The 19,029-nt window shown below is 46.9% G+C and overlaps 1 protein-coding gene across 1 annotated transcript in view; it reads right to left on the bottom strand.

Moving 5' to 3' along the window:
• Positions 1-15,873: 15,873 nt before the first annotated feature.
• LOC120061901 (protein diaphanous homolog 1-like) overlaps positions 15,874-19,029 on the bottom strand; it is a 67,908-nt gene continuing 64,752 nt past the window's right edge. The window contains exon 11 of the mRNA XM_039011679.1: positions 15,874-16,064. Coding sequence (XP_038867607.1) covers positions 15,874-16,064 — 191 coding nt within the window. The remainder of the gene's footprint in view (positions 16,065-19,029) is intronic.

Below are 19,029 nucleotides of genomic sequence, written 5' to 3'. Positions count from 1 at the left end.
GTTATGGTGGTGTGGTGGTGTGGAGATCTTGGTGGGGTGTTATGGTGGTGGGGTGTTATGGTGGTGTGGGGTTATGGTGGTGTGTGGTTATGGTGAAGTGGGGATATGGTGGTGTGGAGATCTTGGTGGGGTGTTATGGTGGTGTGGGGTTATGGTGGTGTGGGGTTATGGTGGTGTGGAGATCTTAGTGGGGTGTTATCGTGGGGTGGTGGTGTGGGGTTATGGTGGTGTGGGGTTATAGTGGTTTGGTGTTATGGGGTTATGGTGGTGTGGTGTTATGGTGGTGTGGGGTTATGGTGGTGTGGGGTTATGGTGGTGTGGGGTTATGGTGGTGTGGAGATCTTGGTGGGGTGTTATGGTGGTGTGGGGTTATGGTGGTGTGGAGATCTTAGTGGGGTGTTATCGTGGTGTGGTGTTATGGTGGTGTGGAGATCTTGGTGGGGTGTTATTGTGGGGTGGTGGTGTGGGGTTATAGTGGTGTGGTGTTATGGTGGTGTGGGGTTATGGTGGTGTGGGGTTATGGTGGTTTGGGGATATGGTGGTGTGGGGTTATGGTGGTGTGGAGATCTTGGTGGTGTGGAGATCTTGGTGGGGTGTTATGGTGGTGGGGTGTTGTGGTGGTGGGGTGTTATGGTGGTGTGGAGATCTTGGTGGGGTGTTATCGTGGGGTGGTGGTGTGGGGTTATAGTGGTGTGGTGTTATGGTGGTGTGGGGTTATGGTGGTGTGGGGTTATGGTGGTGTGGGGATATGGTGGTGTGGGGATATGGTGGTATCGTGGTTTGCTAGTGTGGGGTTATGGTGGTATCGTGGTTTGCTAGTGTGGGGATGTGGTGGTATCGTGGTTTGCTAGTGTGGGGATGTGGTGGTATCGTGGTTTGCTAGTGTGGGGATGTGGTGGTATCGTGGTTTGCTGGTGTGGAGATCTTAGTGGGTGGTGGTGTGGGGATATAGTGGAGTGGTGGTGTGGGGATATGGCGGAGTGGTGGTGTGGGGATATGGCGGAGTGGTGGTGTGGGGATATGGCGGAGTGGTGGTGTGGGGATATGGCGGAGTGGTGGTGTGGGGATATGGCGGAGTGGTGGTGTGGGGATATGGCGGAGTGGTGGTGTGGGGATATGGCGGAGTGGTGGTGTGGGGATATGGCGGAGTGGTGGTGTGGGGATATGGCGGGGTGGTGGTGTGGGGATATGGCGGGGTGGTGGTGTGGGGATATGGCGGGGTGGTGGTGTGGGGATATGGCGGGGTGGTGGTGTGGGGATATGGCGGGGTGGGGGTGTGGGGATATGGTGGGGTGGGGGTGTAGTGGGGTGGTGATGTGGGTATATAGTGGGGTGGTGGTGTGGGGATATAGTGGGGTGGTGGTGTGGGTATATAGTGGGGTGGTTGAGTGGGGATATAGTGGGGTGGTGGTGTGGGTATATAGTGGGGTGGTGGTGTGGGTATATAGTGGGGTGGTGGTGTGGGGATATAGTGGGGTGGTGGTGTGGGTATATAGTGGGGTGGTGGTGTGGGGATATAGTGGGGTGGTGGAGTGGGGATATAGTGGGGTGGTGGTGTGGGGATATAGTGGGGTGGTAGAGTGGGGATATAGTGGGGTGGTGGAGTGGGTATATAGTGGGGTGGTGGTGTGGGTATATAGTGGGGTGGTGGTGTGGGGATATAGTGGGGTGGTGGAGTGGGGATATAGTGGGGTGGTGGTGTGGGGATATAGTGGGGTGGTGGTGTGGGGATATAGTGGGGTGGTGGTGTGGGTATATAGTGGGGTGGTGATATAGCGGGGTGGTGGTGTGGGGATATAGAGGGGTGGTGGTGTGGGGATATAGTGGGGTGGTGGTGTGGGGATATAGTGGGGTGGTGGTGTGGGTATATAGTGGGGTGGTGGTGTGGGGATATAGTGGGGTGGTGGTGTGGGTATATAGTGGAGTGGTGGTGTGGGGATATAGTGGGGTGGTGGAGTGGGTATATAGTGGGGTGGTGGTGTGGGGATATAGTGGGGTGGTGGTGTGGGTATATAGTGGGGTGGTGGTGTGGGGATATAGTGGGGTGGTGGTGTGGGGATATAGTGGAGTGGTGGTGTGGGGATATAGTGGGGATATAGCGACAGAGATAGATTTGCATGTGACAAAAGCAGTGGAAAGACTTGCAATTGATCTTCACACACTCATAAAAATGGCATAGCAGCTTTAGCATCATTCACACATTTATTCTTAGTCCATAAATATTATCCTCTGGGAGAGGTGTCTGATAGTTGCATGACTAGAGTTTAGAATGAAGTGGCAGGAGAATTTCAGATTGTTTCTCTCTAATATATAGGGATGATGATGGTAGAGCTCAGGTTCATTCAGTCACCACTTGAATCTAAAAATAGACAATTATTTTTTCTTCTAGAATATTTCCTTTAAAAAAAACCTTCAGGGGCCACCCCCCCTTTCATCACAGAGTTCATCCTTCTGTTGATTTGCATAAGTCTATGGAGGATCAAGTCATGTTTATAAAAGGATGTCATGCTTAAGCTGGTCTACATTTGACTCCCTCAGATCTAGCATACTGCACAGCACAAACATTCAAGTCTTTTTCAGAGTGCATGGACGGGAGTGGATCACGTTCACAGTGAATATGTAGGCCAAGTTGACTTTGTTCCTGCGCGCTCAGAGAGTCGGGGGCGGAAAGAAGAGCTTAATTGGGTGGCTTTTCTCTGCAGCGCAGTGTGCTCTCAATCCCCTTGAGACCGCTTCTTTCTAAACGGATACGCCACAGCACATTAATGCAGGGGTGTCAAACATGCGGCCCGTGGGTGGTTGAGTAAAAGAACTTGACCAAAACCAAATGGAAACTGTTTAAATTATGGACCTATACTCATAGTTTATTGACTCTCCAGCTCGCTAAACATCTTTAGACAGTCAGTGAGAATCGAAAATTAACAAAACGACGGAGGACAATAAAAAAATTGATGGCAAGGAAATATAGCCAATTTTCAGTGCGGAACTCTGGACGTTGTTGAAAACCAAATGCGGCCCCTGGGGCAAAATGAGATGGACCGCCCCCTTTTAATGCATTACATACATGTCCCCAAGACGTACACAACATCCTTCCTCGTTCTACTGTGGATGTTCCTGACATGAGACACATGCTGGTGGCATAAGAGGATGTAGTAGATCTAGGCGAGTCACAAATGGCCCCCTATTAGTGCACTATATAGGGAATAGGGTGCCATTTCAGACACAACCTACTTTCTTGAATGCTCAGGTGTTGCTGCTTATGTAAGATGGGTTACATGGAGGGGACAGAGGGAGCCTACAAGACTACAATGGAGCTGTCACTCAGTTGGTTGATGGCAGAGCAAATCGGTTGACATTTGGTGGCCCGTGTTAATTGTGTCACGTGGAACCTGTTGTACAAGAAGCTGGATAATTTAATCAGAGAAATCACATAAAGACATGATGACTGAGACAGGAAGGGAGATAGACCCAGAATGGTTCTCTCTGCACACACACAATCATCCATTCCAGACATGTCAGCCAAAACATTATTTTTCATCAGTCAGTACTACCCTTCCTCTCTCTCTCTGGAATGGTATCCTGGAGTGGGTATTTGGAATAAGTCAATGCCAAAACTCTCTTCTCTCAGGGAGAGGAAAGAGTTAGAATAAGCCTTTCCAAACAAACTTCAGCTTTACTCCACTTTTCTCAGAATTCCAGAGAGAGAGAGAGACAGAGAGAGAGAGACAGAGAGACAGAGAGAGAGAGAGAGACAGAGAGCAAGAGAGACAGAGAGAGACAGAGAGAGAGAGAGAGAGCGAGAGAGACAGACAGAGAGAGAGAGAGAGACAGAGAGAGACAGAGCAAGAGAGACAGAGAGAGCAAGAGAGACAGAGAGAGAGAGAAACAGAGACAGAGACAGAGAGCAAGAGAGACAGAGAGAGAGAGAGAGCAAGAGAGGCAGAGAGAGAGAGAGCAAGAGAGACAGAGAGAGAGCAAGAGAGGCAGAGAGAGAGAGAGAGACAGAGAGCAAGAGAGGCAGAGAGAGAGAGAGACAGAGAGCAAGAGAGACAGAGAGAGAGCAAGAGAGGCAGAGAGAGAGAGAAACAGAGACAGAGACAGAGAGCAAGAGAGACAGAGAGAGAGAGAGAGAGCAAGAGGCAGAGAGAGAGAGAGAGACAGAGAGACAGAGAGAGAGAGAGAGACAGAGAGCAAGAGAGGCAGAGAGAGAGTGAGACAGAGAGCAAGAGAGGCAGAGAGAGAGAGAGAGACAGAGAGCAAGAGAGGCAGAGAGAGAGTGAGACAGAGAGCAAGAGAGGCAGAGAGAGAGAGAGACAGAGAGCAAGAGAGACAGAGAGAGAGCAAGAGAGGCAGAGAGAGAGAGAGTGAGACAGAGAGCAAGAGAGACAGAGAGAGAGAGAGAAACAGAGACAGAGAGGGGGCAAAATAGAGAGATGGCGACACTAATCAGAAAGAGACCCACCCGAGCAGCTTTACCCCTTCTTTATCTGGCCAACAGAAAGAGGATGCTCATTTAAAACTGAGCCCTGCCTGGCAATCCTGCTGCTCCTTAACAGACAGAGAAGAACAACGAGAGAGGGACGGAGGGAGAGAGGGATGTGGAGGAAGAACGAGATAGAGGGGTAATGAGGGGAAAAGAATAATGATGGGAAGAGAGAAGGATGGATAGAGGTAAACACATGGAAATATAGAGGGAGCGAGGGAGAAACGTGGTTGTGTTTATCCCCCTTTTCCTGTAGGGAGGTCACGTCGCCCCCTCCATCGTCCCTCCCGGGGGTAGATATTCTCCAGAGTCCACTATGCTACCTGGAGACCGACCAACAGATCCCCCAGCCAGCCAATCACATGCCCTGAGAACCGAGCATCTGTGTTCTGATTGGTCCTGGGCTCATTACAGAATCAATGTAAATGCCGTTGTGTCGTCTGGCAATGGTCGACCAATTATACGCCCCCTCAACTTTGTCCACCGACTTCCGTTCTGTTTCTGTGCTGCATTACCCCAAACCCTTTCACTCACTCACACACACACACACACATCTTAATGAGGAAGTGAAGGAGACCATGATGCTCTTGTACTAAGGTCAAGAAAGCCACAAAGATACTTTAGGTGGCTCCTAGTTACTAGTAATAAAATAGACAGTCTGGAGGAATTGAGTTTATAGCTGAAAGATTGAGACTCAGATTGACACAGATAGTTTCATGTGGGATATTTGTTATTTAAATATTTATTTGATCTGTATTTGAGTATTTTCAAATACTGCGGCCAAATAAGCTATTTTTCAAATAACTTCCTATAAAAAGCATAAACTATTTTCAGAAACGTAATTCCAAATACATTATTTCAAATACCCAGGACCAAACAGACCTCACTGAAATACATTAAGTATTTAAACATTTGTATTTGAAAACACACTTATGGTATATCATATTTTTTTAATGAAAGCAAATAATTTCCAAAAGTGTATTTCCAAATACATTCTGATTATCAACTACTTGTCTTTTCAAAGAAAAAATATATCCAAATTCTTCCTTTGAAATGTCTGAAAGTAATTGAATAATATAATAACATTTGAACCCAGATCTGGATGAGGTACGCAGGCAGACACACGGGACAGTAACAATAAGACACATTCTTAGGGGCCCTAAAACATCAACGTGACTTCAATGGCAAACAATGATATGCTCCATAGCCTAGCTAGATCTTCTAGATACAATATTAAAATACATAGAAATATCCACCCAGGATACATTCAAATGATGAGAACACAATAGGGAACATTCAAACAGTCACACAGCCATGACCAGACAGGATATATTCAACTTCAGTCATTCAGTCACACAGCCATGACCAGACAGGATATGATCAACTTCAGTCATTCAGTCACACAGCCATGACCAGACAGGATATATTCAACTTCAGTCATTCAGTCACACAGCCATGACCAGACAGGATATATTCAACTTCAGTCATTCAGTCACACAGCCATGAACAGACAGGATATATTCAACTTCAGTCATTCAGTCACACAGCCATGACCAGACATGATATATTCAACTTCAGTCATTCAGTCACACAGCCATGACCAGACAGGATATATTCAACTTCAGTCATTCAGTCACACAGCCATGAACAGACAGGATATATTCAACTTCAGTCATTCAGTCACACAGCCATGACCAGACAGGATATATTCAACTTCAGTCATTCAGTCACACAGCCATGACCAGACAGGATATATTCAACTTCAGTCATTCAGTCACACAGCCATGAACAGACAGGATATATTCAACTTCAGTCATTCAGTTACACAGCCATGACCAGACAGGATATATTCAACTTCAGTCATTCAGTCACATAAACACGACCAGACAGGATATATTCAACTTCAGTCATTCAGTCACATAAACACGACTAAACAGGATATGATCAACTTCAGTCATTCAGTCACACAGCCATGACCAGACAGGATATATTCAACTTCAGTCATTCAGTCACACAGCCATGACCAGACAGGATATATTCAACTTCAGTCATTCAGTCACACAGCCATGACCAGACAGGATATATTCAACTTCAGTCATTCAGTCACATAAACACGACCAAACAGGATATGATCAACTTCAGTCATTCAGTCACATAAACACGACCAGACAGGATATATTCAACTTCAGTCATTCAGTCACATAAACACGACCAGACAGGATATATTCAACTTCAGTCATTCAGTCACATAAACACGACCAGACCGGATATATTCAACTTCAGTCATTCAGTCACACATACAGGATATATTCAACTTCAGTCATTCAGTCACACAAACACGACCAAACAGGATATATTAAACTTCAGTCATTCAGTCACACAAACACGACCAAACAGGATATGATCAACTTCAGTCATTCAGTCACACAGCCATGACCAGACAGGATATATTCAACTTCAGTCATTCAGTCACATAAACACGACCAGACCGGATATATTCAACTTCAGTCATTCAGTCACACAAACAGGATATATTCAACTTCAGTCATTCAGTCACACAAACACGACCAAACAGGATATATTCAACTTCAGTCATTCAGTCACACAAACACGACCAAACAGGTTATATTCAACTTCAGTCATTCAGTCACACAAACACGACCAAACAGGTTATATTCAACTTCAGTCATTCAGTCACATAAACACGACCAAACAGGATATGATCAACTTCAGTCATTCAGTCACATAAACACGACCAGACAGGATATATTCAACTTCAGTCATTCAGTCACACAAACACGACCAAACAGGACATGATCAACTTCAGTCATTCAGTCACACAAAAGGGATATATTCAACTTCAGTCATTCAGTCACACAAACACGACCAAACAGGATATGATCAACTTCAGTCATTCAGTCACACAAACACGACCAAACAGGATATGATCAACTTCAGTCATTCAGTCACACAAACAGGATATATTCAACTTCAGTCATTCAGTCACACAGCCATGACCAAACAGGATATATTCAACTTCAGTCATTCAGTCACACAAACACGACCAAACAGGATATATTCAACTTCAGTCATTCAGTCACACAAACACGACCAAACAGGATATATTCAACTTCAGTCATTCAGTCACACAAACACGACCAAACAGGATATGATCAACTTCAGTCATTCAGTCACATAAACACGACCAGACAGGATATATTCAACTTCAGTCATTCAGTCACATAAACACGACCAGACAGGATATATTCAACTTCAGTCATTCAGTCACATAAACACGACCAGACAGGATATATTCAACTTCAGTCATTCAGTCACACAAACACAACCAGACAGGATATATTCAACTTCAGTCATTCAGTCACACAAACACGACCAAACAGGATATGATCAACTTCAGTCATTCAGTCACATAAACACGACCAGACAGGATATGATCAACTTCAGTCATTCAGTCACACAAACACGACCAAACAGGACATGCCATTCATACACACCCGTTCATGAGAGTCAGTGTGTGCAGAGTATGCATTCACACACACCTAACAAAGAACACACACACACACACACACACACATACATACATACATACATACATACATACATACATACATACATACATACATACATACATACATACACACATACATAGCTTATTTGGCCGCAGTATTTGAAAATACTCAAATACAGATAAATGCACACATTCAGAGAATGCACACACAGACACACACACTCTCCATCTCCTTCATTTCTTATTTGTTAGATGGCTAATCACTTCATCATGAGCAGCTTTCTCTGTCACTCTGCCATTCCCTTCACCTGTTCTCTCTGACACACCCAGTCCTTTCCATAGACATATCATGGCTGACACACACACTCTTCTCTGTAGATCCTCTCAAGCTCTGTCAGGTTGGATGGGGATGCGTCGCTGCACAGCTATTTTCAGGTCTCTCCAGAGATGTTTGATCAGGTTTATGTCCGGGTTGTGGTTGGGCCACAGAGACTTGTCCTGAAGCCACTCCTGCATTGTCTTGGCTGTGTGCTTAGGGTCGTTGTCCTGTTGGAAGATGAACCTTCACCCAAGTCTGAGGTCCTGAGCGCTCTGGAGCAGGTTTTCATCAAGGCTCTCTCTCTCTATACTTTGCTCCATTCATCTTTCCCTTTATCCTGACTAGTCTCCCAGTCCTTGCAGCTGAAAATCATCCCCACAGCATGATGCTGCCAGGTTTCCTCCAGACGTGACGCTTGGCATTCAGCCAAAGACTTCAATCTTGGTTTCATCAGACCAGAGAATCTTCCTTCTCATGGTGTGAGTCCATTAGATGCCTTTTGGCAAACTCCAAGTGGGCTGTCATGTGCCTTTTACTGAAGAGTGGCTTCTGTCTGGCCACCCGACCATAAAGGCCAGATTTGTGGAATGCTGCAGAGGTGTTTATCCTTCTAGAAGGTTTTCCAATCTCCACAGAGGAACTCTGGACCTCTGTCAAAGTGACCATCGGTTCTTGGTCACCTCCCTGACCAAGGCCCTTCTCCCCTAATTGCTCAGTTTGGCCGGGCGGCCAGCTCTAGGAAGAGTCTTGGTGGTTCCAAACTTCTTCCATTTAAGAACGATGGAGACCACTGTGTTCTTGGGGACCTTCAATGCTGCAGAAATGTTTTGGTACCCTTTCCCAGATCTGTGCCTCGACACAATCCCGTCTCGTAGCTCCACGGACAATTCCTTCGACCTCATGGCTTGGTTTTTGCTCTGACATGCACTGTCAATTGTGGGACCTTATATAAACAGGTGTGTGCCTTTCCAAATCATGTCCAATCATTTGACCTTACCCCAGGTGGACTCCAATTAAGTTGCAGAAACATCTCAATGATGATCAATGGAAACAGGATGCACCTGAGCTCAATTAAGTCTCATAGCATAGGGTATGAATACTTATGTAAATAAGGTATTTATTTTTTACTTATTTGCAAAAATATCTAAAACCCTGTTTTCGATTTGTCATTATGGGGTATTGTGTGTAGATTGATGAGGATTTTGGATTTATTAAATCCATTTTAGAATAAGGCTGTAACGTAACAAAATGTGGAAAAAGTCAAGGGGTCTGAATACTTTCCGAAAGCACTGTAGATTAAAGGTAATCTAGTCTGTCGTCGTGGCATTCTATCCAGACCCACACGCCAATTCCCCAAACTCACTAACAGAAACACACTGAACAACTTCAGACTACTCCCAGCACACAACACACACACCACCACACATTCATTTAACATAGCCACATTTCACATCTTTCCCAGCACAACACACACCACCACCACACATTCATCTATACAGGAAGACGAGTTAGACCGGCTGAGACACGCACACAGACCCTCTCCCCCTTACGGTTCATCCAAGAGCACTAGTCTAGTTTAATATGGCTGGCACATGTCTTTGGTCACAACAGAACTGCAAAGGATGAAAGGGAGAGAGGTCTTGGTTAAATCAACACCAGTGTTAATGAGGAGAAAGGGAGAGAGGTCTTGGTTAAATCAACACCAGTGTTAATGAGGAGAAAGGGAGAGAGGTCTTGGTTAAATCAACACCAGTGTTAATGAGGAGAAAGGGAGAGAGGTCTTGGTTAAATCAACACCAGTGTTAATGAGGAGAAAGGGAGAGAGGTCTTGGTTAAATCAACACCAGTGTTAATGAGGAGAAAGGGAGAGAGGTCTTGGTTAAATCAACACCAGTGTTAATGAGGAGAAAGGGAGAGAGGTCTTGGTTAAATCAACACCAGTGTTAATGAGGAGAAAGGGAGAGAGGTCTTGGTTAAATCAACACAAGTGTTAATGAGGAGAAAGGGAGAGGTCTTGGTTAAATCAACACCAGTGTTAATGAGGAGAAAGGGAGAGAGGTCTTGGTTAAATCAACACCAGTGTTAATGAGGAGAAAGGGAGAGAGGTCTTGGTTAAATCAACACCAGTGTTAATGAGGAGAAAGGGAGAGAGGTCTTGGTTAAATCAACACCAGTGTTAATGAGGAGAAAGGGAGAGAGGTCTTGGTTAAATCAACACCAGTGTTAATGAGGAGAAAGGGAGAGAGGTCTTGGTTAAATCAACACCAGTGTTAATGAGGAGAAAGGGAGAGAGGTCTTGGTTAAATCAACACCAGTGTTAATGAGGAGAAAGGGAGAGAGGTCTTGGTTAAATCAACACCAGTGTTAATGAGGAGAAAGGGAGAGAGGTCTTGGTTAAATCAACACCAGTGTTAATGAGGAGAAAGGGAGAGAGGTCTTGGTTAAATCAACACCAGTGTTAATGAGGAGAAAGGGAGAGAGGTCTTGGTTAAATCAACACCAGTGTTAATGAGGAGAAAGGGAGAGAGGTCTTGGTTAAATCAACACCAGTGTTAATGAGGAGAAAGGGAGAGAGGTCTTGGTTAAATCAACACCAGTGTTAATGAGGAGAAAGGGAGAGAGGTCTTGGTTAAATCAACACCAGTGTTAATGAGGAGAAAGGGAGAGAGGTCTTGGTTAAATCAACACCAGTGTTAATGAGGAGAAAGGGAGAGAGGTCTTGGTTAAATCAACACCAGTGTTAATGAGGGGAAAGGGAGAGGTCTTGGTTAAATCAACACCAGTTTTAATGAGAAAGGGAGATGGCAGTAGATCTCCTTACTGAAGAGGAAATGTGTGGTGTGTAACAGAGAACATCCTCCCCTTCTCGGTCTTCTGTGGAATGGGAAAGTAGCCTGTCACTATATCATAGTCAGCCATTCTTGGAGGACAGTGGAAGTTGAATAAAATAATTACCATATTTTCTACTCAACCATTGACATTTAAAGTGGCTACCAGTCCCCTGGCTGGTTCTCAGTGTGTAGTCAGACTGACCTCTAACCCTCCACCACCAATCAGGGAGAGGAGTATAGAGAGTAGTCAGACTGACCTCTAACCCTCCACCACCATCAGGGAGAGGAGTTTAGAGAGTAGTCAGACTGACCTCTAACCCTCCACCACCATCAGGGAGAGGAGTATAGAGAGTAGTCAGACTGACCTCTAACCCTCCACCACCATCAGGGAGAGGAGTTTAGAGAGTAGTCAGACTGACCTCTAACCCTCCACCACCATCAGGGAGAGGAGTATAGAGAGTAGTCAGACTGACCTCTAACCCTCCACCACCACCAGGGAGAGGAGTTTAGAGAGTAGTCAGACTGACCTCTAACCCTCCACCACCATCAGGGAGAGGAGTATAGAGAGTAGTCAGACTGACCTCTAACCCTCCACCACCATCAGGGAGAGGAGTTTAGAGTAGTCAGACTGACCTCTAACCCTCCACCACCATCAGGGAGAGGAGTTTAGAGAGTAGTCAGACTGACCTCTAACCCTCCACCACCATCAGGGAGAGGAGTATAGAGAGTAGTCAGACTGACCTCTAACCCTCCACCACCATCAGGGAGAGGAGTATAGAGAGTAGTCAGACTGACCTCTAACCCTCCACCACCATCAGGGAGAGGAGTTTAGAGAGTAGTCAGACTGACCTCTAACCCTCCACCACCAATCAGGGAGAGGAGTATAGAGAGTAGTCAGACTGACCTCTAACCCTCCACCACCAATCAGGGAGAGGAGTATAGAGAGTAGTCAGACTGACCTCTAACCCTCCACCACCATCAGGGAGAGGAGTATAGAGAGTAGTCAGACTGACCTCTAACCCTCCACCACCAATCAGGGAGAGGAGTATAGAGAGTAGTCAGACTGACCTCTAACCCTCCACCACCATCAGGGAGAGGAGTATAGAGAGTAGTCAGACTGACCTCTAACCCTCCACCACCATCAATGAGAGGAGTATAGAGAGTAGTCAGACTGACCTCTAACCCTCCACCACCAATCAGGGAGAGGAGTATAGAGAGTAGTCAGACTGACCTCTAACCCTCCACCACCATCAGGGAGAGGAGTTTAGAGAGTAGTCAGACTGACCTCTAACCCTCCACCACCATCAGGGAGAGGAGTTTAGAGAGTAGTCAGACTGACCTCTAACCCTCCACCACCATCAGGGAGAGGAGTTTAGAGAGTAGTCAGACTGACCTCTAACCCTCCACCACCATCAGGGAGAGGAGTTTAGAGAGTAGTCAGACTGACCTCTAACCCTCCACCACCATCAGGGAGAGGAGTATAGAGAGTAGTCAGACTGACCTCTAACCCTCCACCACCATCAGGGAGAGGAGTTTAGAGAGTAGTCAGACTGACCTCTAACCCTCCACCACCATCAGGGAGAGGAGTATAGAGTAGTCAGACTGCCCTCTAACCCTCCACCACCATCAGGGAGAGGAGTATAGAGTAGTCAGACTGCCCTCTAACCCTCCACCACCATCAGGGAGAGGAGTATAGGAAAAAATAAGGATTGAGAAAAAAAACAGGCAAACGTGTCCATGTCTCTCATACACACAGTCTGGTGCTCGTTCAGTGGATGTCCCAGTGAGGGATCATTGGGAACTGTGGAACGTACATTGGCAGAAGTCTGTGGAAAACTCACCAGCAAACGTCTGGGACCTGGAACGACAGCAGATACTCAGCCTCAACAACGGCAGTGTGTGTGTGTGTTAGTACAGCCGTAACATGGTCACAACAGGAAATAATGTGTGTGTTATGATACAGTATAGGGCTGTAAAGTCTGACTTTGTGGTGATGTAATAGCTCTTCCAAATGGACTTAATGTGTGTGTGTGTGTCAGATCTAGTACATACATAGTCTCTCTAACCCCTGGGGTGCAGAGAAATGTACCTCAGATGGAATTTCTTCTGGCTGAGAACCAGGAACAGAGCTCTGTTTTTGATTTGAAATCACACACACACACACACACACACACACACACACACACACACACACCTCAAAGTCTGTCGTACAAAATAATCCTCAGACATTCTTATTGAAGATATTTTAACAGAAGGACTTCATACATAATACCATACACATTACCACAGTGATATCTCTCAAGAATGAAACCTCACTAGCATTAAAACAAGCAACAGTAAAAATTCACATTGAAAACAAACTAATCAAATGAAAAAAAATAGACAAAGAAAATAGACTAGAAAATCTTATTATTTTCCATTGGTGTTTTTTCAACCTCTCAGCAACGTTTGAAAGAGAAATTCAATAGAGACAGGATCACATGAAGTAACTCATTCGCACAAGGAACGCTGTCTTGCGGTTGACACAATGATGTACTTGTGTTTCTGGTGAACAATCACTATCTGAGGGCTAAATGTCTCCAGGCAGACATTCTCCCCAGCATTTGACTGACTGGAAGATAAGCTGGAAACGTATCACGTCACAAACATTGTGGTAACGTTGGTCCTTTTAATACCTTTGTAATGTACTGTAGGAATCAACAATGCCCATGAACTGATCTCTCAGCTCGACAACAACATGTTGTGTTGGTAACAGCCCTTAAACAACTTGTGCTTGGCTCTACAGTACAAACTGATCAGTACTCATGGAAACCACAGTTATGCATGCAGATGTTCAAACTGCTTGAGACTGACTTGAGATCAGCGGTAGGGATGTTATATTTGCATAGGGATTGGTATAGCATGGGGCAGCTGACAGAACTACTCCTCACAATGCTAGCGTTGCGGCAGCAACATTTGCTGATAGCTACGGAATAGAGAAAAGCAAGTCCAGACATTAAGCAACAGATGCTGCTGTCTAAAAGGGCAAAACACACACACTTGGACACACACACACATCTCAGCAGTTTTTGGGCAGGTCCTCCAGTAACCTCAGCAGAAAGACCACAGCTCTGTTTATGGAATCACGCAGTTATGATGACAGCAGACAGAGGCAGTAGCAGACAGTAATTACAGACGACAGAACATACCCATGCACAAACTGACACACACACACACACTACATAAATGCACAAACAACCCCCATTACATCCACACACACACTTCTCTTTCAATAATAATGTATAATATATGCCATTTAGCAGACGCTTTTATCCAAAGCGACTTACATGAGAAAGCCCACGAGAAAGCCCACGAGAAATCCCACGAGAAAGCCCATGAGAAAGCCCATGAGAAAGCCCATGAGAAAGGCCACGAGAAAGCCCATTGAGAAAGCCCATTGAGAAAGCCCATTGAGAAAGCCCATAAGAAAGGCCACGAGAAAGCCCATGAGAAAGCCCATGAGAAAGCCCACGAGAAAGGCCATTGAGAAAGCCCATGAGAAAGCCCATGAGTGCTCTAAATATAGCCAGTAAATCAGTGACTCCTTCCTGTCAACCAGGGAGATAGAACAGCCGAGATGAGGATTGTGGAACACACGCAACATGTGATATCATATAAACACACACACACACAGAGCGAGAGAGACACAGACACACACACACACACACACACACACAGAAAGAGAGACAGACAGACACACTTTAAGGTAAAAGGTTTTTGATTGGTCCACCGTAACCCTATTGGACAACACGACAGGTGAAATGTGAAGCTTGGAATTGTATTGGTTGGCACTTGTTTCTTCTTTAAACATACAGTATACAGCACAACATTAGCATACAGTATATTTGACAATTAAAGAGCAACATTTAATAGGTTTTAAATCAAACCAGGTGGGAAAAGCAGTGTTCCAAAAACCACCCAGGGCTTCCATACAGCAGGACATCCCCACCATCCAGACAATGTAGGACCCCTCCTGAGAAAGAGTCTTTGGATTCTCACGATGCACTTCAGACAGAGGAAAGTAGACCGATAGATAGTGGATGTGTGTGAGAGAAATAGAGAGAGACAGAGTGCAGTGGATGTGTGTGAGAGAAATAGAGAGAGACAGAGTGCAGTGGATGTGTGAGAGAGAAATAGAGAGAGACAGAGTGCAGTGGATGTGTGTGAGAGAAATAGAGAGAGACAGAGTGCAGTGGATGTGTGTGAGAGAAATAGAGAGAGACAGAGTGCAGTGGATGTGTGAGAGAGAAAGAGAGAGAGACAGAGTGCAGTGGATGTGTGAGAGAGAAAGAGAGAGAGACAGAGTGCAGTGGATGTGTGTGAGAGAAATAGAGAGAGACAGAGTGCAGTGGATGTGTGCAGATGCTGATGCTTGAACAGGGATATGTTTATATGGCAAAGAGTCGTCCCTCAGCGTGGAAAACCCTGGGGCTGTGTCATGGTGAGAGCTCCGCCCTCACCCATTGGCTCCTTCAGTCCCAGTATGTCCAATCCGGTGGTCCCATGAAGGACAATGGGCACAGACTCCTCCTTCAACTGGCAGGAGGATGAAGTTGCCCTTAGACACTGATTGAAGGACAGTTTCTATATTTCTCTATGGTTAAGGTTAGGATATGGGTAAGATGAGCTGATCCTAGATCTGTGGCTAAGGGCAAACTTCTACCCATCTCCTTTAATTGGACCGTGATAGACTGTCCTCTAAGAGGTCCTCTAGTGACCCCGCCCCGTCTATACTAGCCCCCTCTATGCTAGGCTCCTCCTTCTGCGCTATCTTGGTCTTCTTATTGGGTGGTTTGCTGAAGCGGGGCGGGGTGTCCTCCTGCATCAACTCTTTGGCCAAGATGTTCGTCACTGCATGACCAGCTCGTTGGAAGCGGAGGGGGGGGGAGCCGAGGCGAGAGATCCGGTGAAGCGCGGAGGGAGAGGAGGGCCGGGAGAGAGCAAGGGTAGAGAGACAGGAAGAGAACAGGCAGTACAGACAGACAGCCCAGATCTGAGGGAGAGAGAAAGGAAAGACTAAGAAAGAGAAGAAGAGGAAGAGAGACAGAGAAGAAGACAGAAGAAGAGAGCAGGAAGAAGGACACACACCCCAGAACAGACAGAGACGATTGAAGAGAGAGAGACAGAACCCCAGAACCAGAACAGGACAGACAGGATAAGTGAGAATTGATTGCGAAGAGGGGGTGCGAGAGAAAGAGAGAGAAGGAAGAGAGAAAGTACAGACAGGCAGAACAACACAGAACCTCAGAGCGAGAAATGAGAGGCTGCGAGTCTGAGGCGAGAGGAGACCGACCCCCGACACCAAAAGTGACAGACAGAGCGAGAGAGAGAACGGAGAGACAGACAGACAGAGCGAGAGAGAGAAGAGACAGAGGGAGGGACAGAGACCAGACAGAAGAAGCCGAGGGGGGAGAGGAAGAGGGGAGAGACATAGACAGGACACAGACACAGACAGACAAGAAGAGAGACGAGAGAGGAGAGAGACAGACAGACAGAACGAGACACGAGAGACAGACAGGACAGAGCAGAGAGACAGACAGAGAGAAGACAGACAGAGAGCGACGAGAGAGACGAGAGACAGACAGACAGACAGACAGAGCGAGGAGACGAGACAGACAGACAGAAGGGAACAGAGCGAGAGACAGACAGACAGAGACAGACAGACAGACCAGAGCAGCGAGAGAGGAGAGACAGACAGACAGACAGACAGACAGAGCAGAGAGAGAGACAGACAGACAGACAGACAGACAGACAGACAGACAGAGAGAAGCAGACAGAGAGACAGACAGACAGACAGCGAGAGAGAGAGAGAAGACAGAAGACAAGGGAGGGGAGAGAGCGAGAGAGAGACAGACAGACAGACAGAGCGAGAGAGAGACAGACAGACAGACAGAGCGAGAGAGAGACAGACAGACAGACAGACAGAGCGAGAGAGAGACCGACAGACAGACAGAGTGAGAGAGAGACCGACAGACAGACAGAGCGAGAGAGAGACAGACAGACAGACAGAGCGAGAGAGAGACAGACAGACAGACAGAGCGAGGAGAGAGACAGACAGACAGACAGGACAGAGCGAGAGACAGACAGACAGGACAGAGAGGACAGAGACAGACGAGAAGAGGACAGGAGCGACGAGAGAGACAGACAGACAGAGCGAGGAGAGAGACAGACAGACAGACAGACAGCCGAGAGAGAGAGAGAGACAGGACAGACAGAGCGAGAGAGACAGAACAGAGACAGACAGACAAGAAGCGAGAGAGAGACAGACAGACGACAGAGCGAGAGAGACAGACAGACAGACAGACCGAGAGAGAGACCGAGAGAGAGACAGACAGAGCGAGAGAGAGACAGACAGACAGACAGACAGAGCGAGAGAGAGACAGACAGACAGACAGACAGAGCGAGAGAGAGACCGACAGACAGACAGAGCGAGAGAGAGACAGACAGACAGACAGAGCGAGAGACAGACAGACAGACAGACAGACAGAGCGAGAGAGAGACAGACAGACAGACAGAGCGAGAGACAGACAGACAGACAGACAGACAGACAGAGCGAGAGAGAGACAGACAGACAGACAGACAGACAGAGCGAGAGAGAGACAGACAGACAGAGACAGACAGACAGAGCGAGAGAGAGACAGACAGACAGAGAGAGAGACAGACAGACAGACAGAGCGAGAGAGAGACAGACAGACAGGACAGAGCGAGAGGAGAGGAGAGAGACAGACAGACAGAGCGAGAGAGAGACAGACAGACAGACAGAGCGAGAGAGACAGAGACAGACAGACAGAGCGAGAGAGAGACAGACAGACAGACAGAGCGAGAGAGAGACAGACAGACAGAGCGAGAGAGAGACAGACAGACAGACAGACAGACAGAGCGAGAGAGAGACAGACAGACAGAGACAGACAGACAGAGCGAGAGAGAGACAGACAGACAGAGCGAGAGAGAGACAGACAGACAGAGCGAGAGAGAGACAGACAGACAGAGCGAGAGAGAGACAGACAGACAGAGCGAGAGAGAGACAGACAGACAGAGCGAGAGAGAGACAGACAGACAGACAGAGCGAGAGAGAGACAGACAGACAGACGAGACAGAGACAGACGAGAAGAGAGACGAGGAGAGAGGACAGACAGACAGAGCGAGCGAGAGACAGACAGACAGAGCGAGACAGACAGACAGAGCAGACAGAAAGGACAGAGCGGACAGACAGACAGACGAGACAGACAGACAGAGCGAGAGAAGAAGAGAGAGCAGACAGACAGAGCGAGAGAGAGACAGACAGACAGAGCGAGAGACAGACAGCAGAGCGAGAGCGAGACAGGACAGACGAGAGAGAGACAGAGCAGAGAAGAGAGAGACAGAGCGAGAGAGAGACAGACGAGAGAGAGACGAGAGAGAGACGAGCGAGAGAGACACAGAGCGAGAGAGAGACAGAGCGAGAGAGAGACAGAGGCGAGAGAGAGACAGAGCGAGAGAGAGACAGAGCGAGAGAGAGGACAGAGCGAGAGAGAGACAGAGCGAGAGAGAGAGACAGAGCGAGAGAGAGACAGAGCGAGAGAGAGACAGAGCGAGAGAGAGACAGAGCGAGAGAGAGACAGAGCGAGAGAGAGACAGAGCGAGAGAGACAGAGCGAGAAACTAATCCAGAAAGATTAAGATGAGAAATGGAGAAGTAACAGGTAAAGAAAAGAAAGGTGAGAAAAGTAAGAGAGGCAAGGAGACAGAATGATCTAGAAAATAGTCAATGGGAGAGAAGAGGAGAAACACTAGCGAGGCAGCAGTTGTGTTGTTGTTAGTGTCATCAGAGCAGGACTAAATAGGACAAG

Source organism: Salvelinus namaycush, chromosome 17, assembly GCF_016432855.1.
Source record: "Salvelinus namaycush isolate Seneca chromosome 17, SaNama_1.0, whole genome shotgun sequence".
Classification (NCBI taxonomy): domain Eukaryota; kingdom Metazoa; phylum Chordata; class Actinopteri; order Salmoniformes; family Salmonidae; genus Salvelinus; species Salvelinus namaycush.
This window is presented reverse-complemented; position numbering and strand designations above follow the sequence as displayed.